This window comes from Hylobates moloch, unplaced genomic scaffold, assembly GCF_009828535.3.
Source record: "Hylobates moloch isolate HMO894 unplaced genomic scaffold, HMol_V3 SCAFFOLD_13, whole genome shotgun sequence".
NCBI classification, from domain to species: domain Eukaryota; kingdom Metazoa; phylum Chordata; class Mammalia; order Primates; family Hylobatidae; genus Hylobates; species Hylobates moloch.
The window spans coordinates 94,551,468-94,577,526 of record NW_026652288.1 but is presented as its reverse complement, the minus strand read 5'-3'; the positions used below and the strand labels follow the sequence as shown (position 1 = coordinate 94,577,526).

At 40.4% G+C, this 26,059-nt stretch overlaps 1 protein-coding gene across 1 annotated transcript in view; it reads left to right on the top strand.

The window, feature by feature from the left end:
- CUNH3orf70 (chromosome unknown C3orf70 homolog) overlaps nucleotides 1–24,802 on the top strand; it is a 72,799-nt gene extending 47,997 nt beyond the window's left edge. The window contains exon 2 of the mRNA XM_032171820.2: nucleotides 24,036–24,802. Within this exon, the coding sequence (XP_032027711.1) occupies nucleotides 24,036–24,592 (557 nt within the window). The 3' untranslated portion in view covers nucleotides 24,593–24,802. The remainder of the gene's footprint in view (nucleotides 1–24,035) is intronic.
- The last annotated feature ends 1,257 nt before the right edge of the window (nucleotides 24,803–26,059 follow it).

The window sequence follows — 26,059 nt, the reverse complement described above, 5'->3', positions numbered from 1 at the left end:
GGATGGGCCGAATGAAAGGAATAGGTTGGGCTAGTTAAGTGCAGCAGGAGCATGTCCTTAAGGCACAGATCGCTCATGTTATTGTTTGTGGCTTAAGAATGCCTTTAAGCAGTTTTCCGCCCTGGGTGGGCCAGGTGTTCCTTGCCCTCATTCCCTTAAACCCACACAACCTTCCAGTGTGGGCGTTATGGCCATCATGAACATGTCACATTGCTGCAGAGATTTTGTTTATGGCCAGTTTTGGGGGGCCTGCTCCCAACACATGTGGATATCCAGTTGTCCCAACATCTACTTAACCTATTGAACATATAGAATACAGTTGTAGTCATTGTTTTAGTATATTTGCTAATTTTAACATTTGTGTCAGTTCTGGGTAGATTTTTTTTTTTTTTTATACTTAGGTTTTAGGGTACATGTGCACAATGTGCAGGTTTGTTACATATGTATCCATCTGCCATGTTGATTTCCTGCACCCATTAACTCGTCATTTAGCATTAGGTATATCTCCTAATGCTGTCCCTCCCCCCTCCCCCAACCCCACAACAGTCCCCGGAGTGTGATGTTCCCCTTCCTGTGTCCATGAGTTCTCATTGTTCAGTTCCCACCTATGAGTGAGAACATGCGGTGTTTGGTTTTTTGTCCTTGTGATAGTTTACTGAGAATGTTTTCCAGTTTCATCCATGTCCCTACAAAGGACATGAACTCATCATTTTTTATGGCTGCATAGTATTCCATGGTGTATATGTGCCACATTTTCTTAATCCAGTCTATTGTTGTTGGACATTTGGGTTGGTTCCAAGTCTTTGCTATTGTGAATAGTGCCACAATAAACATATATGTGCATGTGTCTTTATAGCAGCATGATTTATAGTCCTTTGGGTATATACCCAGTAATGGGATGGCTGGGTCAAATGGTATTTCTAGTTCTAGATCTCTGAGGAATCCCCACACTGACTTCCACAATGGTTGAACTAGTTTACAGTCCCACCAACAGTGTAAAAGTGTTCCTATTTCTCCACATCCTCTCCAGCACCTGTTGTTTCCTGATTTTTTAATGATAGCCATTCTAACTGGTATGAGATGGTATCTCACTGTGGTTTTGATTTGCATTTCTCTGATGTCCAGTGATGATGAGCATTTCTTCATGTGTTTTTTGGCTGCATAAATGTCTTCTTTTGAGAAGTGTCTGTTCATGTCCTTTGCCCACTTTTTGATGGGGTTGTTTTTTTCTTGTAAATTTGTTTGAGTTCATTGTAGATTCTGGATATTAGCCCTTTGTCAGATGAGTAGGTTGCAAAAATTTTCTCCCATTCTGTAGGTTGCCTGTTCACTCTGATGGTAGTTTCTTTTGCTGTGCAGAAGCTCTTTAGTTTAATGAGATCCCATTTGTCAATTTTGGCTTTTGTTGCCATTGCTTTTGGTGTTTTAGACATGAAGTCCTTGCCCACGCCTATGTCCTGAATGGTATTGCCTAGGTTTTCTTGTAGGATTTTAATGGTTTTAGGTCTAATATTTAAGTCTTTAATCCATCTTGAATTAATTTTTGTATAAAGTGTAAGGAAAGGATCCAGTTTCAGCTTTCTACATATGGCTAGCCAGTTTTCCCAGCACCATTTATTAAATAGGGAATCCTTTCCCCATTTCTTGTTTTTGTCAGGTTTGTCAAAGATCAGATAGTTGTAGATATGCGGCATCATTTCTGAGGGCTCTGTTCTGTTCCATTGATCTATGTCTCTGTTTTGGTACCAGCACCATGCTGTTTTGGTTACTGTAGCCTTGTAGTATAGTTTGAAGTCAGGTAGCGTGATGCCTCCAGCTTTGTTCTTTTGGCTTAGGATTGACTTGATGATGCGGGCTCTTTTTTGGTTCCATATGAACTTTAAAGTAGTTTTTTCCAATTCTGTGAAGAAAGTCATTGGTAGCTTGATGGGGATGGCATTGAATCTATAAATTACCTTGGGCAGTATGGCCATTTTCACAATATTGATTCTTCCAACCCATGAGCATGGAATGTTCTTCCATTTGTTTGTATCCTCTTTTATTTCATTGAGCAGTGGTTTGTAATTCTCCTTGAAGAGGTCCTTCACATCCCTTGTAAGTTGGATTCCTAGGTATGTTATTCTCTTTGAAGCAATTGTGAATGGGAGTTCACTCATGATTTGGCTCTGTGTTTGTCTGTGATTGGTGTACAAGAATGCTTGTGATTTTTGTACATTGATTTTGTATCCTGAGACTTTGCTGAAGTTGCTAATCAGCTTAAGGAGATTTTTGGCTGAGACGATGGGGTTTTCTAGATATACAATCATGTCATCTGCAAACAGGGACAATTTGACTTCCTCTTTTCCTAATTGAATACCCTTTATTTCCTTCTCCTGCCTGATTGCTCTGGCCAGAACTTCCAGCACTATGTTGAATAGGAGTGGTGAGAGAGGGCATCCCTGTCTTGTGCCAGTTTTCAAAGGGAATGCTTCCAGTTTTTGCCCATTCAGTATGATATTGGCTGTGGGTTTGTCATAGATAGCTGTTATTATTTTGAGATACGTCCCATCAATACCTAATTTATTGAGAGTTTTTAGCATGAAGGGTTGTTGAATTTTGTCAAAGGCCTTTTCTGCATCTATTGAGATAATCATGTGGTTTTTGTCTTTGGTTCTGTTTATATGCTGGATTACATTTATTGATTTGCATATGTTGAACCAGCCTTGCATCCCAGGGATGAAGCCCACTTGATTATGGTGGATAAGCTTTTTGATGTGCTGCTGGATTCGGTTTGCCAGTATTTTATTGAGGGTTTTTGCATCAATGTTCATCAAGGATATTGGTCTGAAATTCTCTTTTTTGGTTATGTCTCTGCCAGGCTTTGGTATCAGGATGATGCTGGCCTCATAAAATGAGTTAGGGAGGATTCCCTCTTTTTCTATCGATTGGAATAGTTTCGGAAGGAATGGTACCAGTTCCTCCTTGTACCTCTGGTAGAATTCGGCTGTGAATCCATCAGGTCCTGGACTCTTTTTGGTTGGTAAGCTATTGATTATTGCCACAATTTCAGAACCTGTTATTGGTCTATTCAGAGATTCAACTTCTTCCTGGTTTAGTCTTGGGAGGGTGTATTTGTCGAGGAATTTATCCATTTCTTCTAGATTTTCTAGTTTATTTGCATAGAGGTGTTTGTAGTATTCTCTGATGGTAGATTGTATTTCTGTGAGATCGGTGGTGATATCCCCTTTTTCATTTTTTATTGCATCTATTTGATTCTTCTCTCTTTTCTTCTTTATTAGTCTTGCTAGCGGTCTATCAGTTTTGTTGATCTTTTCAAAAAAACCAGCTCCTGGATTCATTAATTTTTTGAAGGGTTTTTTGTGTCTCTATTTCGTTCAGTTCTGCTCTGATTTTAGTTATTTCTAGCCTTCTGCTAGCTTTTGAATGTGTTTGCTCTTGCTTTTCTATTTCTTTTAATTATGATGTTAGGGTGTCAATTTTGGATCTTTCCTGCTTTCTCTTGTGGGCATTTAGTGCTATAAATTTCCCTCTACACTGCTTTGAACGTGTAGTTCTGGGTAGATTTTAATTGATACTTTCTACATTATTGGTTGTATTTTCTCCTTATTTGATATGTCTGGTAATCTTTAATTGGTTGTCAGCATTGTGTATTTTACCTTGTTGGTTGCTGGATATTTATTTTTTAAGTTCAGGGGTACGTGTGCAGGTTTGTTATAAAGGTAAATTTATGCCATAGGAGTTTGTTGTACAAATTATTTCATCACCCAGGTATTAAACCTAGTACCTATTAGTTATTTTTCATGATCCTCTCCCTCCTCCTACCCTCCACCTTCTGGTATGCAGCATGTGTTGTTCCCCTCTATGTGTCCATGTGTTCTCATCATTTCGCTTCCACTAAGATCACGCGGTATTTGGTTTTCTGTTTCTGCATTATTTTGCTAAGGATAATGGCCTCCAGCTCCATCCATCTCTCTGCAAAGGACATGATCTCATTCTTTTTTATGGCTACATAGTATTCCATGGTGTATGTGTACCACTTTTTCTTTGTCCAGTCTATCAATCATTGATGGGCATTTAGGTTGATTCCATGTTGTTGCTACTGTGAACAGTGCTGCAATGAACATATGCATGCATGTGTCTTTATGATAGAATGATTTTATATTCCTTTTGGGTATTTACCTAGTAATGGGATTGCTGGGTCAAATGGCAGTTCTGTTTTTAGGTCTTTGAGGAATTGCCACAAAGTTTTCCACAGTGACTGAACTAATTTACACTCCCACCAACAGTGTATAAGCATTCCTTTTTCTCTGCAACCTCTCCAACACCTGTTATTCTTTGACTTTTTAATGATAGCCATTCTGACTGGTGTTGAAACAGGTCAGGGTCACTGGTCTCGTTGTCTTAAGGTGTTATCCAAGCTCATCATCTCACAACCAAGAGAATTAAGGAGCATGGACACAAAGGATGAGGTTGGAGGGAAAGTTTAATAAGCAAAAGAAGAAAGCTCTCCACAGCGGAGACGGGAGCCAGAGTGGATTGCTGTTTTACAGTTGAATTCAAAAGCGTTTATAAGAAACTCCTCTCATCTCTGTAGCTGTTTGAGTAACTTCTCTTATCTGAAAAGCTGTTTGCATAACTCCCCCTTATCTGTGTAGTTGTGCATATGTCTCTAGGCATGCACAAAGCACCGCTTCTCTTGTTTGTATAACTGTGGGTTTCTTTTAGGTAAGTCCTCCTCCTCCGTGTGCAGGTTCCCACAGAGCCCACCATGTATATGCCTGAAAGGGACAGGAACCTTTTTCCTGGGAGCCCACTAATCACAGAAAGAACAAAAGGCTTCTGTGTTGGATCTTACCTGCTTATCTGTGCAGGTACAGCCTGAGTTTTCCCCAGGCTGCTCTATTTTTGCCTGTAGCCATGATTTTTCAGGCAGGCTGCTTCTCTGAGGACCAGTCTTAACTGTTTACCTAACTGACTTTTCCTTTTCTTCTCCCTCAGTGTGAGATGGTATCTCATTGTGGTTTTGATTTGCATTTCTCTAATGATCAGTGATGTTGAGCTTTTTTTCATATGCTTGTTGGCTGTGCATATGACTTCTTTTGAAAAGTGTCTCTTCATGTTTTTTGCCCACTTTTTAATGGTTTTTTCTTGTAAATTTAAGTTTCTTCTCGATTATGGATATTAGACCTTTGTCAGATGTATAGTTTGCAAAAATTTTCTCCCATGCTCTAGGTGGTCTGTCTACTCTGTTGATAGTTTCTTTTGCTGTGTAGAAGCTTTTTAATTAATCCCATTTGTCTATTTTTGCTTTTGTTGCAATTGCTTTTGGTGTCTTTGTCGTGAAATCTTTGCCCGTTCCTATGTCCAGAATGGTATTGCCTAGGTTGTCTTCCAGGTTTTGAGACAGAGCCTCACTCTGTGGCCCAGGCTGGTGTGCAGTGGCGTGATCTCTGTTCACTGCAACCTCCACCTCCCAGATTCAAATGATTCTCCTGCCTCAGCCTCCTGAGTAGCTGGGATTACAGGCATGTGCCACCACACCTGGCTAATTTTTGTATTTTTAGTAGAGATGGGGTTTCACCATGTTGGCCAGGCTGGTCTCGAACCCCTGACCTCAGGTGATCCACTCACCTCGGCCTCCCAAAGTGCTGGGATTACAGGCATGAGCCACTGCCGCTCCTGGCCATCTTCCAGGGTTTTTATAGTTTTGGGTTTTACATTTAAGTCTTTTATCTATCTTGAGTTAATTTTTTTATGTGGTTTAAAGAAGGGGTTTATTTTCAATCTTCTGCATGTGAGTAGCCAGTTATCTAAGCATCATTTATTGAATAAGGATTCCTTTCCCTGTTGCTTGTTTTTATCAGCTTTGTAGAAGATTAGATAGTTGCAGGCGTGTGGCCTTATTTTGGGCTCTATTCTGTTTCATTGGTCTGTGTGTCTGTTTTTGTACCAGTGTCTTGCTGTTTTGGTTACTATAGCCCTGTAGTAGAGTTTGAAATTGGGTAGCATGATGCCTCCAGCTTTGTTCTTTTTGCTTAGCTTTGCCTTATCTATTCGGGCTCGTTTTTGGTTCCAGTGCATTTTAAAATAGATTTTCTAGTTCTGTGAAGAATGTCATTTGTAGTTTGATAGGAATAGCATTGAATCTATAAATTGCTTTGGGCACTATGGCCATTTTAATGAAATTGATTCTTTCTAATGACAAGCATGGAATGTTTTTCCATTTCTTTGTGTCATCTCTGATTTCTTTGAGCAGTATTTTGTAGTTCTCCTTGGAGAGATCTTTCACCTCCCTGGTTAGCTATATTCCTGGTTAATTTTTTGTGTCAATTGTGAATGGGACTGTGTTTCTGATTTGGCTGTTGGCCTGCTGTTGGTATATAGGAATGCTAGTCATTTTTGTACATTGATTTTGTATCCTGAGACTTTGCTGAAGTTGTTTATTAGCTGAAGGAGCTTTTGGGCCGAGACTGTGGGGTTTTCTAGATATAGGATCATGTTGTCTGCAAAGAGGGATAGTTGATTTCCTCTCTTCCTGTGTGGATGCGCTTTTGTTCTTTCTCTTGCCTGATCTGGCCTGGACTTTCAATTCTATGTTGAATAGGAGTGGTAAGAGAGGGCATCCTTGTCTTGTGCTGGTTTTCAATAAGAATGCCTTACCTTTTACCCATTCAGTATGATGATGGCTGTGGGTTTGTCATAGATGGTACTTATTATTTTGAGGCATGTTCCTTCAATACCTAGTTAATTGAGAGTTTTTAACATGAAGGGATGTTGAACTTTATTGAAAGCCTTTTTCTGCATTGATATGGTTTGGCTGTGTCCCCACCCAAATCTCATGTTAAATTGTAATCCCCATGTTGGAGATGGGGCTGGTTTCTAATGGTTTAGCACCATCCCCCTAGTGTTGTCTCATTGACAGAGTTCTTACGAGATCTGGCTGTTTGAAGGTGTGTAGCACCTCCTCCATCACTTTCTCTCCTGCCAGCCATGTGAAAATGTATCTGCTTCCCATTCACCTTCCACCATGATTGTAAGTTTCCTGAGACCTCCCCAGAAGCAGATGCCTATATGGTCTGCAAAACTGTGAGCCAATTAAACCTCTTTTCTCTGTAAATTACCCAGTCTCAGGTAGTTCTCTATAGTAGTGCAAGAATGGATGAATGCGTGCATCTATTGAGATAATTGTGTGGTTTTTATCTTTAGTTATGTTTATGTGATGAATCGTATTTTTTTATTTGTGTATGTTGATCCACAACCTTGCATTCTAGGGACAAAGCCTACTTGATTATGGTGGATAAACATTTTGATGTCCTGTTGGATTTGGTTTGCGAGTATTTTGTTGAGGACTTTTGCATTGATGTTCATCAAGGATATTGGCCTGAAGTTTTCTTTTTTTTGTTGTGTCTTTGCCAGGTTTGGGTATCAGGATGATGCTGACCTCATAGAATAAGTTAGGGAGGAGTCCTTCTTCCTGAATTTATTGGAATAGTTTCAGTAGGAATGGTACCAGCTCATCTTTATATATCTGATAGAATTTGCCTTTGAATCCCTCTGGTCCTGGGCTTTTTTTAATTGGTGGGCTATTTATTACTGATTAAATTTCAGAGCTTGTTACTGGTCTATTCAGCAATTCCATTTCTTCCTGGCTCAGTCTCGGGAGGATGTGTCCAGGAATTTATCCATTTTTTCCAGGTTTTCTAGTTTATGTGCGCGGAGGTGTTCATAATATTCTCTGATGGTTATTTGTATTTCTGTGAGTTCATTTGTAATATACCCTTTGTCATTTCTAATTATGTTTATTTGGATCTACTCTCTTCTTTATTATGCTAGGTAGTGATCTATTTTGTGAAATTTTTTTTTTTTTTTTTTTTTTCTTCAAAAAACCAACTCCTGGACCCGTTGATCTTTTGGATGGTTTTTCATGTCTAATGCTGTTTTGGTTCAGCTCTGATTTTGGTTGTTTCTTGTCTTCTGCTAACTTTGGGATTGACTTGCTCTTGGTTTTCTAGTTCATTTAGTTGTGATGTTAGGTTTTTAAATTGAGATCTAAGTTTTCGATATGGGTATTTAGTGCTATACATTTCCCTCTTAACACTGTCTTAGCTGTGTCCCAGGGATTCTGGTATGTTGTATCTTTGTTTTCATTGGTTTCAAAGAATTTCTTTTTCTGCCTAAATTTCATTATTTACCCAAAATTTACTCAGGAGCAGGTTATTCAACTTCCATATAATTGTATGGTTTTGACAGAATTTCTTAGTCTTGATTTCCCACTTGATTGCACTATGGTCCGAGAGTGTGGTTGTTTTGATTTCAGTTCTTTTGCATTTGCTGAGGTGTGTTTTATGTCCAATTATGTGGTTGATTTTAGAGTATGTTTCATGTGGCATTGAGAAAACTGTATATTCTGTTTTGGGGTGGAGAGGTAATGTAGATGTCTGTCAGGTCCATTTGATCCACTACTGAGTTCAGGTCCTGAGTATCTTTGTTAATTTTTTGCCTCAGTGATCTAATACTGTCGGTGGGGTGTTGAAGTCTCTCACTATTCTTGTGTGGAAGTCTTAGTCTCTTTAGGTCTCTGAGAACTTGCTTTGTGAATCTGGGTGCTCCTGTGTTGGGTGTATATATATTTAGGATAGTTACGTCTTCTTGCTAAATCGAATCCTCTACCATTATGTAATGCCCTTTTTTTAAATCTTTGTTGGTTGAAAGGGTGTTTTGTGTGAAATTAGGGTTGCATCCCCTGCTTTTTTCTGTTTTCCATTTGCTTGGTAGATTTTTCTCCATGCCTTTATTTTGAGCCTGTAGGTGTCATTGCATGTGAGATGGGTCTCTTGAAGACAGCATAATAATGGGTCTTGGTTCTTATCCAGCTTGCCACTCCATGCCCTTTAATTGGGGCATGTAGCCTGTTTACATTCAAGGTTAGTATTGACATGTGTGGATCTGATCCTATCATGCTGTTAGCTGGTTATTTTACAGACTTGTTTATGTGGTTACTTTATAGTGTCACTGGTCTGTGTCCTTCAGTGTGTTTTTTGTAGTGGCTGGTAAGGGTCTTTCCATATTTACTGCTTCCTTCAGGAGCTCTTGTAAGGCCGATCTGGTGGTAATGAATTCTCTCAGCATTTGCTTGTCTGAAAAGGATCTTATTTCTCCTTCACTTACGAAGCTTAGTTTGCCTGGATATGAAATTCTGTGTTGGAATTTTTCTTTAAGAATGTTAAGTATTGGCCCCCAGTCTCTTCTGGCTTGTAGAGTTTCTGCTGAGAAGTCCACAGTTAGTCTGATGGACTTCCCTTTGTAAGTGACCTGACCTTTCTGTCTAGCTGCCTTTAACATTTTTTCTTTCAACGTTGGAGAATCTGCTGATTGTGTTGGGGATGATCCTCTTGTGAAGTAGCTTACTGGGGTTCTCTGCATTTCCTGAATTTGAATGTTGGCCTCTATAGCTAAGTTGGGGAAGTTCTCCCAGATGATATCCTGAATTATGTTTTCCATGTTGCTTACACTCTCCCCATGTCTTAAAATTAAAATTGGTCATATTGGATTATAGTGCTATGGCTATATCTTACCACTGCAGGTAAAAGGAGTTCCACTATATTAGTGTTTTCCAGAGAAACAGAGATAGATGGGTATTGGTTGATTGTAAGGAATTGGCTCACGTGATTATAGAGACTGGTAAGCCCAAATCTGCAGTGTGGGCCAGCAGACAGGCCGGAGACCCTGGAGAGCTGACAGTGTGGATGATGTCCATGGGAAATCACTGGAGATTTTTCTCTTGCTTGGGAAGCTGGTATTTGTTCTATTCAGGCCTTCAACTGTTTGGATTGGGCCCACCCACATTATGAAGGGCAGTTGGCTTACTCAGACTTCACTGATTTAAATGTTAATCTCATTCAAAGCACCCTCAAAATTGACATAGAAAATTAGCCGTCACATCTACCACACAGTAAAATGAGTAGTTTTGAAATTAGTTCTCAGTATGATATATGAATACATTTTTTTCTCTGTGGATTCATAAAAATATCAACTGTAAAGGGAGATGCTTTCTGCCTTCATCACATTTTGTAATCCTTTGAGATTTTATGGGAAAACTATAGATTTTCTGAGTTATTAGCATTAATCAATAGACTCCAGGACCTACTAGTTTGAAATGTGCCCTGCTTGTATTCCAGACCGAAGTAATGAAATCCTAATTAATGTCTTTGAAACCATCCATGAGATCTCATCTGGCATTTTAGGCTCATGGTCTGTAAAGGATTCACAGAAATCCTATTTGGTTTTTATTAGCAACATTAAAAATGTTCCCCAGTTGGGAATTAGTAGCATTTTAATACATAGCATTTATTATCTATTAGTATAGGTTAAGAACAGCTGGGGACCTCTTTGAGCCAGCCATCTGCATAGATAATTCCCAGGATAGTTTTAGCCTAGGCATATCCAAAACAGCTGTACCTGGACAGGCTTCATCCTTGCTGTGGGGCTGGCGTCTCTGGCAGTGTTTTTTAGTCACAGCCTTTCCCCTGCAGGCTTATGACTTTGTCTCTCTGCAAGGGTCATATTTGTGCTGGTGGTACCTTTTATCTATTATATTGTCAAGTGATAATCTTAAAAACCCCATCATGCATGGAAATCTTATTTGGTCTTGAAAACCTACATTGTCATATTACCTAATCTCATTGATATTTCAAGCTAAAACCATAAAGTTATCTGCTATAATTGTAAGTTTCTACACACATAACGTGGACAAATAGGTATAAAGCTCCACAGCACCCAACCCAGTGCCGAATGTCTTAGGTTTTATATACTGCTCCAGTTTTGTCTAGAACTTCACACGTAAATCAGCATTTCTTTTCTCAAATGGTTGTTTCTGCCTTCTGTGTTCCACATGCTTTATAGGCAGGGGTGCTTCCTCCCTGTCTCTTTTCTCTTCGAGGGCTTATTCCAGGTTCCTGGGAAAAAGAGCTGTATTATCCTTGGTCAGCCATGATGCTCTGCTCTCATTCATAAAGCTACTGAATGTTACTCTCACCTAGCTGCTAAAGTTTTTCGCTCTAGAATTAAGATTAACATGTGTTCATCTATTACGAAGACTGGATTCACAGTTCTTTTCCGAAGCTTGTTCTTTCAGGAAAAACACTTTTAATTCAGTAGTTTTATATGCCATTCCTTTGGGGGAGAATAATCAAGGATATTCAGTAAGCTCTCTTGGCTTCACTTAGTTATTTTTGATATTATTGAGATAGAATATTCAAGTAACAAAGATAATGTTCTTTAAAAAATAGTTTTAGTATACATTCTTCTAAAGTCTTCCTCCATTAATATTAAACTTGTTAAATTAATCAATATGTCCAGTTATAAACATCTAAAGAATTAGTAGCATTTTAATATATGACATTTATTATCTATTAGTATAGGTTCCAAATATATAAACTACTTCTTAATGCTATTTTCTCAGTAGACAATCAAAATTACTACTGTAAGAAATCCCATACCTTGGTCATTGAATCAATTTAAAACCAAACAAGAGTTGGAAACCACACAGTGGATTGAATGGGGAGGAAGTTTAATAGAGAGTATTATTAAACTCTGAGAAATTAAGGAAATTCTATGCAGTCCCCCAGGGCCTTGGGAGAATACCCAAGGAAAGACAAAGTTGGAAGGAGGTCCTCTCCCCACAGCTGGGGTTCAGCCCAAAGGACAGCAGAGAAATGCGCTGCTTCCCCAGGTTGTACTGGTCTGCAGTTGCTTGGCAAGCAGGAAGCAGCCCTCTGCAGTGCAGGTGGGCACAGGCAATCAGCAACTAGTGGTGTGGCTCTGTAGAGGGAGCAGAAGCTTAGTGTGGGCTGGAGGTCTTCAGAATATTGGTTGCCTTGTGGAGAGGGCATGGGAAGGTTATCATTAGGCCAAGCCAAGACTGTAAGTGAGCCAAGGAACCACATGTTCTGGGCGCATGGCTGGAGCAGACCTCCCGCAGACCCCTCACACTCTCAGCAGCCAGCAGCGGCAGAGCCCCTTCCTCCTGCAGAGTCCTCTGCGCCCACCACCAAGAAAGCGTCATCACGTTCGCTGTAAAGCAATTCTGTCCATTACGGCAGAGCATATATGGAAGGGAAAATTTGGAGCTGAGTGGCAGTGAATTGACAGCTAGCACATTCATAGTCTTATTGTACTCTGGACCCCTTTTTTCTCTTTACTATTTAATGCTTACTGTGGAATGACTCCATTCATAGATTTTACAACCCAACTATTGTAAGGAAGAGGTGGTTCAGGAACAAAGCTTCAAGTTGAATTTTGGTACCATCATCTTAGTTTTCTTGTCCCCATTCAGGAGTAGTTAGACAGACAATGAAGTAGACACACTAGTTACCTGTAAATATTAAACTCATTACTTCCCCTAATGCTTTGGATTTCCTCAGTGGCACCAATTTTGAAATTGGCTGGTTTAACTACAGTTTCAGGAGAGATGAGAGGTAATTATTAAAGAAAAAACATAAGTATATTTTCTTTGATTAGATTGGGAACTATAATTCATGTATATGTTAATAGCTCATTGATATTTTGAATGTGTTTATTACGGTTATTAAAAAATGAAGTTTTGGCCAGGCATGGTGGCTCACACCTGTAATCCCAGCACTTTGGGAGGCCGAGGCGGGAGGATCATGAAGTCAGGAGATAGAGACCATCTTGGCCAACATGGTGAAACCCTGTCTCTACTAAAATGCAAAAAATTAACCAAGAGTGGTGGTACACACCTGTAGTCCCAGCTATTCGAGAGGCTGAGGTAGGGGAATTGCTTGAACCCAGGAGGTGGAGGTTGCAGTGAGCCGAGATCGTGCCACTACACTCCAGCCTGGTGACAGAGCAAGACTCCGTCTCAAAAAAAAAAAAAAAGTTTCAGAATGCTGTATTGGCTTGTTTTATATTGAAAATGAGGTTCTCGAATAATATACAGACACGTTCCCCTACAAAAGTTTTAACTAAGTTAATCTTTTAAAAAAATCAGTAAACATGTTGAGTCTGAGTTCCTATGCTAAGCACAGATGCTTCAAGATCTTATTTTTCTTAAATCAGGTTGACGTGTTAGCACCCTTGTAATTTTCTGAACTTTTCATCCCCTTATCAATAAATATGTGACAGATGTCTTTTACTGGTTCCCTTAGCTTAGTCTGTTAGCAATATCTGTCCATTGACTTAATGGCTGCTAATAACTTGTTTGGTGTCTGTAGAACTCTACAGCTGTGTGCTAGAACAATGGCAGAAAACTACACGAGAATCATCATGTTCCAGGCTCTACTTTGCTGCCCCTCCCCCGATAGGGACTTCATTGTTCTCAAAACGGATTTTTTCAGACTGCAATTTTAGAAATCTGTTGTTCAGTCTAGTAACTCAACCCACGCACTAGTGATTTTTGCAGAGAAGGACAGGAGGCTGAGATGGTCTCATAAAATGCCCATAAGGTCAAGGCTTGTTACTAAAATATCAAAGATAATAATGGTAATGTAAATGAAAGACATTAAGAACCATATTTTTTTTTTTTTAATTATACTTTAGGTTTTAGGGTACATGTGCACAATGTGCAGGTTTGTTACATATGTATCCATGTGCCATGTTGATTTCCTGCACCCATTAGCTCGTCATTTAGCATTAGGTATATCTCCTAATGCTGTCCCCGCCCCCCCCCCACCCCTCACCCCACAACAGTACCCGGAATGTGATGTTCCCCTTCCTGTGTCCATGAGTTCTCATTGAAGAACCATCTTTAGATTTGAAAAGCAGTGGTACTCATGCAGTTTTTCTCACCTTGTAACAACAGTAGCTTCTGCAGTCAGCCACTCCCCTATTTAGGCCTCTTCCCCACATCACACTTCTCTGCACTGTTTTCCTACACTGCAGAGTGCAGACACTTAATACAGACTGGCTGAGTCTCTGTGTGCCCTGTCAGCAGCCGTCCTTTTTCTGAGCATATGGTTTTCATGCTTCGTCTCACCCCCAGTGACCTCTCCTTGTGAGAAGGCTCCCTCAGCTCTCTTTTCTAACCAATAACTGTATTCAGCTAGCTCTGCAGAATAGCTCCAGGTGGATAAGTATGACTTTCCAACTTACATGGAAACAAGCAGACATATTTGCTATATGAAACCCTTATTTGGCCACGTAATAGGAACTGGAAGCCTAGGAGACGTCTTTTTTTTTTTTTTTTAATCTACCAGAAGTTTCTAAACTCTCTGGCCCTAGAAGGAGCCTCTCTCAACTGGAATTAGCTGTGTCTACAGGTTCAAGGGCTCCATCGTGCTGGTTTATTCAGCAGAAAACTCTTAGTATATCCCATCTCCCATGGCAAGGGAAGGGTTTTGCTCTTGCCACATTATAGTGGGCTCTTCATATTCACCGGCTCTGCATCCGTGGATTCAACCAATCATGGATTAAAAATACCTGGGAAAAGAACTAAGAAATAACAATACAACAATAAAAAATACAAATAGGCCAGGCGCAGCGGCTCATGCCTGTAATCACAGCACTTTGGGAGGACAAGGCGGGCAGATCACTTGAGGTCAGGAGTTTGAGACCAGCCTGGCCAACGGGCTGTCTCATATAAATGGCATGGTATTTTGCGTCTAACCTATGCACATCCTTCTGTATATTTTAAATCCTCTCTAGATTATAGTACCTGATACAAAGTAAATGGTTTGTAATGAGTTATACCCTGGGTTTTTTTTTTTTTTTTTTTTTTGAGACCAAGTCACTTTGTTACCCAGGTCGGAGTGCAGTGGCACCATCTGGGCTCACTGCAACCTCCACCTCCTGGGTTCAAGCAATTCTCCCACCTCAGCCTCCTGAGTAGCTGGGATTACAGGCATGAGCCACCACGCCTGGCTAGTTTTTGTATTTTTGTAGAGACGGGGTTTCACCATGTTGGCCAGGATGGTCTCGATCTCCTGACCTCATGATCCGCCCACCTAGGCGTCCCAAAGGGCTGGGATTACAGGCGTGAGTCACTGTGCCTGGCCCCAAATATATAATTTCTAATCACTGCCTTTACTTTCTTATCACTTTTTGCCTATCACTTTTATTGGTTTTAATCATTTATATCTTTTCATGTGAGATTTGAGGTATGCATACTCTCCTAGAGTGTAAGCTCCATGAGGACAGGGTTGTCTGTTTTGCCTGCTGTTTTTACCCCATGAACCTAGCTCAGTGCCTGGCACATAATTGAGGCTCAATAAATACTAGTTTGAAAAACAGAGTGAAAGCAGACTAGGGTTTGGGGGTAGGTGAGGTAGGGTGGCAGAGATCTGGACAGAGAGGAGTTTATGGAAGCAACTGAATCAGGAAGCTGGGTACCAGAAACTTAAGAATGGAAGGGCCCTGGGCTTGGCAGGGATGGCCAAATGCAGCTGAGAAAAGCTCTAGAGTGGCTTGGAGACACCTCCAGGCAGCCCTTGCCTTCTGTAAGCAGCAAGAATAACAGAATGTTTACAGTGTGCCAGATACTGGGTCATTGCTTTGAAAGCATTTTCATGTTTAACCATTCAGCCACCTTCTGAGGTAGATATCATTAATCACTTTTACAAGAGGAAACTGAAAATATGAGAAACAATTTCAAAAATGTCAAACAAACAGGCTAGGCACAGTGGCTCATGCCTGTAATCCCAGCACTTTGGGAGGCTGAGGCAGGTGGATCACCTGAGGTCAGGAGTTCAAGACCAGCCTGGCCAACATAGTGAAACCCTGTCTCTACTAAAAATACAAAAAAAAAGCTGGGTGTGGTGGCAGGTGCCTGTAATCCCAACCACTTGAGAGGCTGAGGCAGGAGAATCGCTTGAACCTGGGAGGCGGAAGTTGCGGTGAGCCAAGATCACACCACTGCACTCCAGCCTGAACAACACAGCAAGACTCTGCCTCAAAAAAAAAAAAAAAAGTCAAACGGCTCTAAGTAGCAGAGCTGGGATTCATATCCAGGTGTGTCTGACTCTACTGTCTTTGTCCTAACCCCCCTGGGCTCTGCCACCTTCACAAGATGTGTCTCCTCCTCTTCTAAGCCATGGGACTTAGAACCTCATGCTTGAAAATCTGTAGCAGCCTCTTAACTCCCATCTCTTGTCTTTCCAGTCCATCAGCACACATTTACCAGACCACATTCTCTGCAGCCCTCCTTTTGTCATTACTTGCTTCCTCAGTAATCTGTAGCCATTCACTATTGCTACCCAAATCTGAACTCTTTGGCTTTGCATTCCAAGCCCCATCCAGCCTCAGTCTTCCTCAGAAACATTATCCTCCTTTGCCCTTTTGATCAACTATCTAACCCCAAATGCCGAGCTGATAGACGTTGAAGCCATTCTGCTTGCTACAATACCGGTCTCTGTCTTTTAATATCCATGTAAAATCCTTCAATGAAACTTGGAATCCTGTTCCACTGCCTGGTGAACGTCCTTGCATATATGCCTATAGTCTTATTCAACTCTTGTTTTACTTATCTTCTATATCTATCTGAAAGCTTCTAGAAGCATGACTACATACTCTACTTCATTTTATTTCCCCATAGCATCTGACTTAGTAGTATAAACATGGTAGATATGCAGTAAGGATTTGCTGAGTAAATAAGCCATGCGTCTGGTGGTCTGTCTCACTAGATTTGCTTTACAGTATGTTCCGCCACACTAAAGAAGTTATACATGCAATTTTAAAATGAAGAAACTAGGATCCTGCATATATTTCTGATTGAGAATTTCAACTTCTTGGGAAATATGCAAACGTTAGTGTCCTCACAGCTCAAAGTACAAAAATATTGGTGTATTGACTGCCAGTGGGGCAGGATGAAGGGCCAGGCCACAAAAAATATTGGCTATCATAAATACTAAGTTCATTTGCTTTTGGTTTGTGATATGCTATTCAGTGAAAAATGCATCTTCCAGAAATTTTTAAATTAGAATATTTAACATTACTTTCAAAATAATGAATGCCCTTAGGAATAAAATAAACATAATTGTAATTCAAAATATAAAGTCAAAGAACTGAACTGTGCATGCAATTTACCTCAGGCCACTCATTTTTTTTCAGTAGATTTACCTTTCTAATTATATTTTGCTCGCACAAATATTTAAATTACTTTGCATTCCCTGAGAGCAGTATACTTGTGTCAAGCAGGACACACATTTAACAACCATAAAACTATCTGCAAAAGCAAAAAGCTCATTGTCCCCCCAAAGGATCTTTTTAAGAATCAAAGCGTACAACTGATCAAATAGTTGAGCAAGGTACACACAGTAGCTTAGCAGGGCTTATACATTTATTTTATTTTCTATATTTGGGCTTATTTTTTCTTTTTCATTCCCTTTGTACTCTACAACCAAGAGAAAGAAACATTTTCAAGGAATTATATCTGCTATGTAATTATACAGTGCTGCAAATTGCAATGTTAGCTGAAGCTAAGGGCAGAGAATGACAGGGTAACTAATAGAGCATGATCTAAACCTTATTAAGTAATGGGTATCTTCCTGAAGAAAGAACACAGGGTGTCTCAAGGCCGAGTCTAAGAATTGACTTCTATCTTGTTATAAGAGTTTGAGAATGTAATAACTCTTCTGTTTCTTTTTTCAACTAAAGAGCTAGGATGAGAATATAAATCTTTTTTAGTGTTTCATTGAGGCATTGTGAAAAGGCATATTATTGCCAAACAGCAAAGAAGGAAAACATAAATATTATGAATCAAAACTTTAATAGTGGAAGTTATTTGTGGTTTGATTGGCCTTTGAAAAACAGCTGACAGTATCTCCACCCTCAAAAAATTTTATTTTTCATTTTCTGGTCACAGTTGGTTTTTGTGTTAGTCATGTTGTATGATCACTTTCATTATTGAGAAAGTGATTTCAGCTCCCTTTAAAAAGATTAAAGATAAATTAATGGGTTTGTGATATTTTTATATTATTTTTAAAATGGGTGCTGGGTACTATAATAAGGTATTATCTTCACTTTCCTATGGATGAGCTCTGAGAGTGATTTGAATGAGTCATTAGCAAACTAAGATTCCACTTCACAGGAGTGTTTTAACAACAAGCTGAAGAATGTGTGTAAGTTCTTAATAAAAGGAACTAGGGCTCCTTGGAGAAATGGCTGCAGGTAAAGTACAAATAAACGAGTAATGTCTTCTAGTGCCAGAAAGTAAAGAAGTCTTCAGTCAAGGATGGGAATAGTTGAAAGGACAGGTCCCAAGAGCTAAATCTGGAACAGTATAAGTAACAAAATAAATGATAGTAACAGGTAGCAATACACAGAATAAATATCTGTGGGTCCATGCTTATGTAAATAATTGAATAAATAAATAAGGGAGAAGGAACAGCTTTTGGTGCTTACTTGTGTCAACCAAGAAAAAAAAAGTCAGAAAAAAGTCTTTAAATATGTTGAATTTATTTGGGAATTATAACGCAAGTTGGCCTGAGTTTATCAGTATAGATGCCGTTACTGGGCAGGTGTTCTTTTGAGGGCATCTTATCTGAATTGCTGCAGTCTTAAAGAAAGAATCTCAGAGTTATTTTAGAAAGTCCTTGAGACAAGTCTTTATCTCAGACATAGCACAAACCCTCCCCTCTTCAGGCTCTGCTGGCTTTAGTTTGTTTGGGTCTGACAAGATGTGATTTCATCCCAGTATCTTCAATTTCACACATAGAATTCCAATTAATGTAGAAGGAATGACGTAAATAGAAGATCTGAAGAATCATGGTGTGTGGTTTAAAAAAAATCAGTTTGGCAAACACCACAGTAATATTTGTTGCAGACAAGAGCCACCTATCCATGCTAAAATTGGTGAAAGTATGGTGAGAAACAGGATATTTGCACAGTCCTAAAATATCTTACAAAGAGAAAAATAGTAACTTTACAATGGAGAAACCTAGACAGGCACCACAAAGTTAATAAACATCACCTGTAATGAAATGTATCAACAGCATGTACCTCCTGATATAATACACCAAAAAGGGTATGTCATCACATCTATGGTGATATTTCCCTGTTGTTTTAGATTATACATTTTGAAAAAAACCATAGGTTTATGTAAAATTTTAAGAAATACAGAGCTCTCATGTGCCCTTTGCCTAGTTCCCCCCAATGGCAATTAAGTTGCAAAACAGTAGTACAATATCACAACCAAGGTGTTGACATGAATACAGGCAAGATACAGAACATTTCCATCACTGTAAAGATCCCTCAGTCTTACTCTTATGTAGCCACACCCCTTTTTAAGAAAATTGGGTTGTTTTCTCATTATGGAGTGGCAAGAATTCTTTAAATACTCCAGATCATATGGGTTTTTTCCCTGTAGTCTGTTAATACAGTGAATTATACTAATTTAAAAGTATAGCTGGGCACAGTGGCTCACACCTGTAATCCCAGCACTTTGGGAAGCCGAGGCAGGTGGATCACCTGAGGTCGGGAGTTTGAGACCAGCCTGACTAACATGAAGAAACCCCATCCCTACTAAAAATACAAAATTAGCCGGGCATGGTGATGCATGCCTGTAATCCCAGCTACTCGGGAGGCTGAGGCAGGAGAATCGCATGAACCCAGGAGGCAGAGGTTGTGGTGAGCCGAGATCGTGCTATTGCACTCCAGCCTGCACAGCAGAGAGAGACTCCATCGCAAAAAAAAAAAAAAGTGTAAAACTAATTTAAAATATATAAAGTCAAAGAACTGAACTATGCATGCAGTATACCTCAGGCCGCTCATTTTCTTGGTAAATTTTGGTAAAATATACATACCATCTTAACCATTTTTAAGTGTACAGTTCAGTGGTGTTAAGTCCATTTATATTGTGCAACCATCACCACCATCCATCTCCACGTCTCTTTTCATCTTGTAAAACCCAAACTCTACGCATTAAACAACAACTCCCCATCCCCCCGTATGCCCAGTCCCTGGCAAACACCACTCTGCTTTCGGTTTCTGTGAGTTGACTACTTTAGATACATCAAACAAGTGGAATCAGAGTATTTGTCTTACTGTGACTGGCTTATTTCTCTTAGCATAGTGTCCTCAAGGTTCTTCTAGTTGTAGCATGGATCAGGATTTCCTTCCTTTTAACGGCTAATATATTTTACGTGTATATGACCTCTTGTTTATCTGCTCATATGGACACTTGGGTTGCTTCCACCTTTTGGATGTTGCGAATGATGCTGCTGTGAACATGGATATTCAAATATCCCCGAGACTCTGCTTTCCATTCTTTTGGGTATGTACCCAAAAGTGGAATTGCTGGATCAAAATGATCCTCCTTTTGCTCTTTTTCTTTAAGCCCTCACCTCTGAGTATCTTTTTCCTTTTAGAGCTTTAGGTTTTAAAAGTTCTCAACCATTTATTCTTTAAGTAACACAGTAAATCCTTAATTAAGATTGTTCAGAGAATATAGTGGTTATTGAATTTCTTGGCTAAATCGCCAGAAACTCGTTTCAATCTTTGCTGTTGAAGAAGTGTGTTCATTTTATTCTTGTAGTAAACATAATTGAATCTCTCTGATAATTCAGGATCTTGCAGTGCCTCGGAGCTATGTGAACATGGATTCTCGGCCTAGGATACCCCAGGGATATAAGTTATCAGGGATTGGAGCAAAGCACTAACCCTTCACAGCCCTACAAAACTAAACCTTTGAGTTTAATTATTTCTCTGTTTATAAATAATATAGTATTATATAATAATTGATATTTCAAAGGTGGTTACTAAAGGTTGTTTTTTATGTGGCCATCTTTACTATTTTCCTTCTCTCTTTCTTTGCATCCCCATATCACCAGATAATGGGCTCTCACCCTCGCTCTGAGTAAACACATTTAATAGATGTACCTTGTAGAAAGAAGTGGAATCTGGTTCACATCTTCCTCACCCAGCTGCATTTCCCTTTTACTACATGTCCTGGTCAGTTTGGGCTGCTATAATAAAATACCATAGACTGGGTGTCTTAAACAACAAACGTGTATTTCTCACAGTCTAGAAGCCGAGAATTCTAAGAGTGAGGCAGAGTCAGTGTCTGATGAGGACGCTCATCCTGGTTTGCAGATGCTGTATCCTCACATAGAGGAGAAAGGGATCTGGTCTCTTCCTCTTCTCATAGGGCACTAAACCAATGATTAGAGGCTCCACCTTCATTGCCTCATCTAAACCTAAGCACTCCTCAAAGGCCTCACCCCCAAATACCATCACATTGGGAATTAGGGTTTGTGGGGATACAAACATTCATTCCATAGCACTACACTTCAAGAAAGAAAAACAGAACTTTGGATGAGAGGAGACAAGAGAAAGAGTAGAACAAAAAGGAAAGAAAGCAAAGAAATGATGAAGAAGCATAAAAGAGGAGAAGGAAAAAAACAGATGGAGTGAGGGAAGTCCCAAAGCCAGGCTTCACCTTTTCCCTCTATCTTTGGACAAATACAGCCTTGTTCCCTCTGGATCTGAGGATGGTTCTGGAAGGCATGAATCAACTACGGGGATCCTCCTGTGGCTGTGACAAGTGGATAACTAAACCACAGGTTACTTAGGACAGGATGAACCTAATCAGCGTATACAACAAGCACATCTTGACTACCTGCCTTCCACAGCCTCCTGAGCTCAGTAACTACCAGCCAAGAATGGAAAAGACGAAACCTTCATTCCACGTTTTATTTACCACTCTGTGGACAGAAGAGTAGTTCCCCAGGTTCTCTAAGTCCATTCTCTCCCGTACCCAAACATACATTGCTCTAATCCTGGGGCTGGAGGATCTGGAGGGAGGTGTAAAGGGGAGGGAGATGTAAAGGTCAGCCTTCTTTAGCCCTTCAGCCAATAGTGTCCACAGTGCTTAGGGGCAGAGGTCCTACTATACCACCTCTTAGATCTGACCTGATTTTAACTCTGCCTGACAAGTACTAACTACCTTTTAAAGAGCTGGAGAAATGAAGACGCCTGGTATATTTTAAACATAGTTCCCCCAGGCAGGTGTGACTGGGTTCTTCTCAATGCGTTTTTATCAGACCACGGGGTTTGCATAAGGTATGCCCAGGCTTGGAAGCACCCTGGGAACCCAGAGGCTTAATGACTTTAAATGTACTTTTTTCATATAAATGAAGGTATTTTTAGAGTAATTTGGTTATAAAGAAATTGTGGTACCTGAGTGGCTTTTTTGTACAGGAGTCCAAAAAAAAAACAAAAAATATAAGGAGGCTTGATTGATCTTAATAGATTACTGATGTTGCATGATTTGTGGCCTCTTTACTACTTACATTTCTCATCTGAAATTGCTGCTCTCCTGCGGCATCATTAACATTATAAAACCTAAGCTAGTTTTCCTTACAAATGTGAATCCTGTCCTAGAAGGATTTCCAGTCTAAGAAATAAACAGGAGCAAGTGCCATACATATGAGTAACTGGGCTACAAAAAGATGCCCATGAAGATACCATAAATCACTGGTTCTCAACCAGGGTGATTTCACCCGTCAGGGAATTTGTCTTATTTGGGGAGGAGCTGCTACTGGCATCTAGTGGGGAGAGGCCGAGGATGCTGCTAAACACCCCACACTGCCTAGGATAGCACCCCCCCACTTCCACCACAACGAAGAATTATCTGGTCCAAAATGCAGGTGGTGCTAAGGTTAAAAGCCCTGTCAACAATGTGGTGAAGATACAACGTGAACCGATAAATTGCCTAAATTAGGAAAAATTCAAAATGATGCCCACAATTGTGGCTACTTGTCTCTGGGAGTTTTAGGCCTCCCCATCCCTGCTTTAGCTTTTTGTTTTGAAATCACTTTAGACTTACAGATGGGATATTTTCAACCCTATTTCCTTAGCATGTGGGAGGCTTTGCTAGATGTTGAATGAAAAATGGGATGAGGAAAGGGACACATTAGGACCAAATCCATTTAGGTTTTACTTCCATGTCAACTATGTGGGAAACAGTTGAAGGCTCAGAGCAGAGAGGAAGGCTTGGAGATAAGCTTGTGGGCTTCCTAGAAACATCCAGCAGGGTGCCCTCTGCATCCCTCTGTGCGTTTGCCCTTTGCTTCTGCTTGGCTTAGGTTGCTTAGTGCCAGTGGAATTGGTGTCGGGGAGGGGGTGCAGGGGAGACACCTCCTGATTAGACCACTGATGAGCTTTGGTCCTCAGAGAAACCGTTTCCCACCCTAAACCTTACCCCAGTCATTGAGGGTGGCCAGGACAATCCAGTGGGCCATTACCTATTAAATAAATATATAGGTGTATGTATATTATAATTAGAACATACACCTGGAAAGTGAAAATCTCCCATAATTCTGATGATAAACTTACATACATTTAAAAACTGGAAAAATATATACATTAACACAAACATTATTAGAGATAACCATGGAATTATAATTTTACAGTACATTATACTGTTTTACAACTTGTATTTTTTTTTTTTTTTTTTTTTTTTTGGAGACAGAGTCTCACTCTGTCACCCAGGCTGGAGTGCAGTGGCACGATCTCGGCTCACTGCAACCTCCGCTTCCTGGGATCAAGGGATTCTCGTGCCTCAGCCTCCCAAGTAACTGGGATTACAGGCGTGTGCCACCATGCCCAGCTAAGTTTTGTGTTTTTAGTAGAGACAGGGTTTTGCCACATTGGCCAGGCTAGTCTGGAACTCCTGACCTAAAAGTGATCTGCACATTACAGGTGTGAACCACTGCACCCGGCTGTACAACTTGTATTTTTTACCATGCTATATTGTGGACCTTTTTTGTTCTAGTATAATGAGCAAATGACTTAAAGTTGTAAAATAAGGATTATAGTATCTATCCACCTACTTCAGAGATATCAGAAAGACACAAATCTAAATTGAGATTTAGAAAGTAGATTGAGTCTTTTAGATGAAAATTATATACCATGCTGACTTTTTAATTGGACTATACCAGTGTTGAATGATTTTATTACTAGTTTCTTTTGAGGTGTTACTGAAATATTTTTAAAGACATCGAGTCCTCAGAAACCATTATGGCCGTGTTAATATAGTTTGTGTAATACTCATAGATTTCAAGGGTCTTTTTGTGTCTCCACAGGCAAATACATGTATCAGCCTATGACCCCTGTGGAACAGCTTCCAAGCACTGAGATTCCTGCCAGGCCTCGGGAACCCACAAACACCATTCAGATCTCAGTCTCGCTCACTGAACACTTTTTGAAATTTGCATCTGTCTTCCAGCCTCCCCTTCCCCCTGACTCACCAAGGTACTGTATGATTTCAGACCTCTTTATTGACAACTATCAGGTTAAATGTATTAATGGGAAGATGTGTTATGTGCAGAAGCAGCCAGCGCCGCATTCCCACAGAATGAGCCCTGAGGAGGTCTCTGCACACGATGCCTTAATTTCAAAAGAGAGCAATACACCAAAAATAGATCACTGCTCTTCTCCCTCAAGTTCTGAGGACTCTGGGATCAATGCGATCGGGGCTCACTATGTGGAATCGTGTGACGAGGACACAGAAGAAGGAGCAGAACTGAGTTCAGAGGAAGATTACAGTCCAGAGAGCAGCTGGGAACCGGATGAGTGCACCCTTCTCTCCCCGTCGCAGTCTGACCTGGAAGTGATTGAAACCATAGAAACGACCGTGTGAGAGTCCAGACAGGAAGCCGCAGCCTCGCACCCACGCCAAGCTTTTGTACCTTTGTCTGGTGGATCCTTTTTTCCAATGCTGTTGATATTTTCTACGCACTCCCCAACCCCACCAACAACCGTAGCAGTTCGGTGGTATGCTGATTAGCTTCTCTCCGTCTTACAACTAAGACATTCTTTTTATTATAAACGGTTTTCTTTTGTATCTCGACTTACTTTCTATGTAGCATCTGGTGTCATGAATTGTGACCCAGCCTTAATTTCACTGGGAGATTTGAAGGCGGTGAAGTGATGGTTGCAGAGAATCTTGGATCAGATTGAGGAGGTACCGAAAGGGAAGGAGCCAGTGTTTTCTCGGTAGCCAGTCCTTCACAGAGAGACTCTTGCCATTCCCTTTGGCATGTTCACAGGCACTCCCGTCCTGTCCTGCTTGTCCTACGCAAGCAGCACTCCCTACTGAGTGTGCACTGGTAGATGCCGTTTCTTCCCTTCCCCTTCTCCCCACACCTGCACTGGGTCTGGATCAGAGCTGCCTCGGCTTACTTCTGGCAGGTAACTGGAGGCCAGCTCAGCCCATGGTTTGTGGCCAGTGTCTGTACAAGGCTCCATGACTGGGGCTGAGCTAGACATTCACATGAGAAGAGATGACCTCATCTGTCTCATGCTCAAACCAGCTTTAGCTGAGCACCTGTCCCCTGCAGGGTGCTGTGGGGACACAGCATAAGACCTGATTCCCACCACGAAGGGGCCCACAGTCCTATATATGACACATTCAACTCATGACACCCAGAAAGCTCTGGGAACCCAGGGGCAGGATGAGATTTACTTGGCTGGGGCCAGCTGGGGAAGGTGTTTCAGCATTTGAGCTGGCCTCTTGGTGGCTTCCCCAACATTTTTCTGCTTTTAATTGTTCTTCAAGTCTGGGAAAAACTCTTAGGAAGTTATATAGGTATCACATTTAGGAGGCAGCCACATCTGACATCTTAAGGAAAAAAAAAATCAATTAATAGTTTTAGTTAGCATGGAAATGCTAAAGACAGAAGCCCTTTAGGGATTAGGACTGAATCTAATAGGTTTGATTAATTCTGCTTCATTTGGTTGTATGAAGCATTAATATGGCTAAAGTGAGGAATGGATTAGAATTCAGTATGATGCATGGATTTTTATGCAGATGCAAAAGCAGTTGAAATAGTTTGCTGCTAAGTCAGGAGAAAATATTCAGTGTAATCGTCATTCACTTTCCCACAGTCTGTCTGTTGTATGTGTTCTCTCCCCTCACATGCACAAAATAGTGACTAATTCTTTCTTGTTTAGCTCTCTTCAGAATTCTACTTCTACTCTCCATTTATACCAGGTATTCTTGTGAGTCAGTTAACTGCTATTTCTCCAAACCTTCTATCCATGAGGCATAGTTTCAAATCCTGGAAATTTTAAGTATGGCCTAATGAGAACATCAGAGTTGGAGACA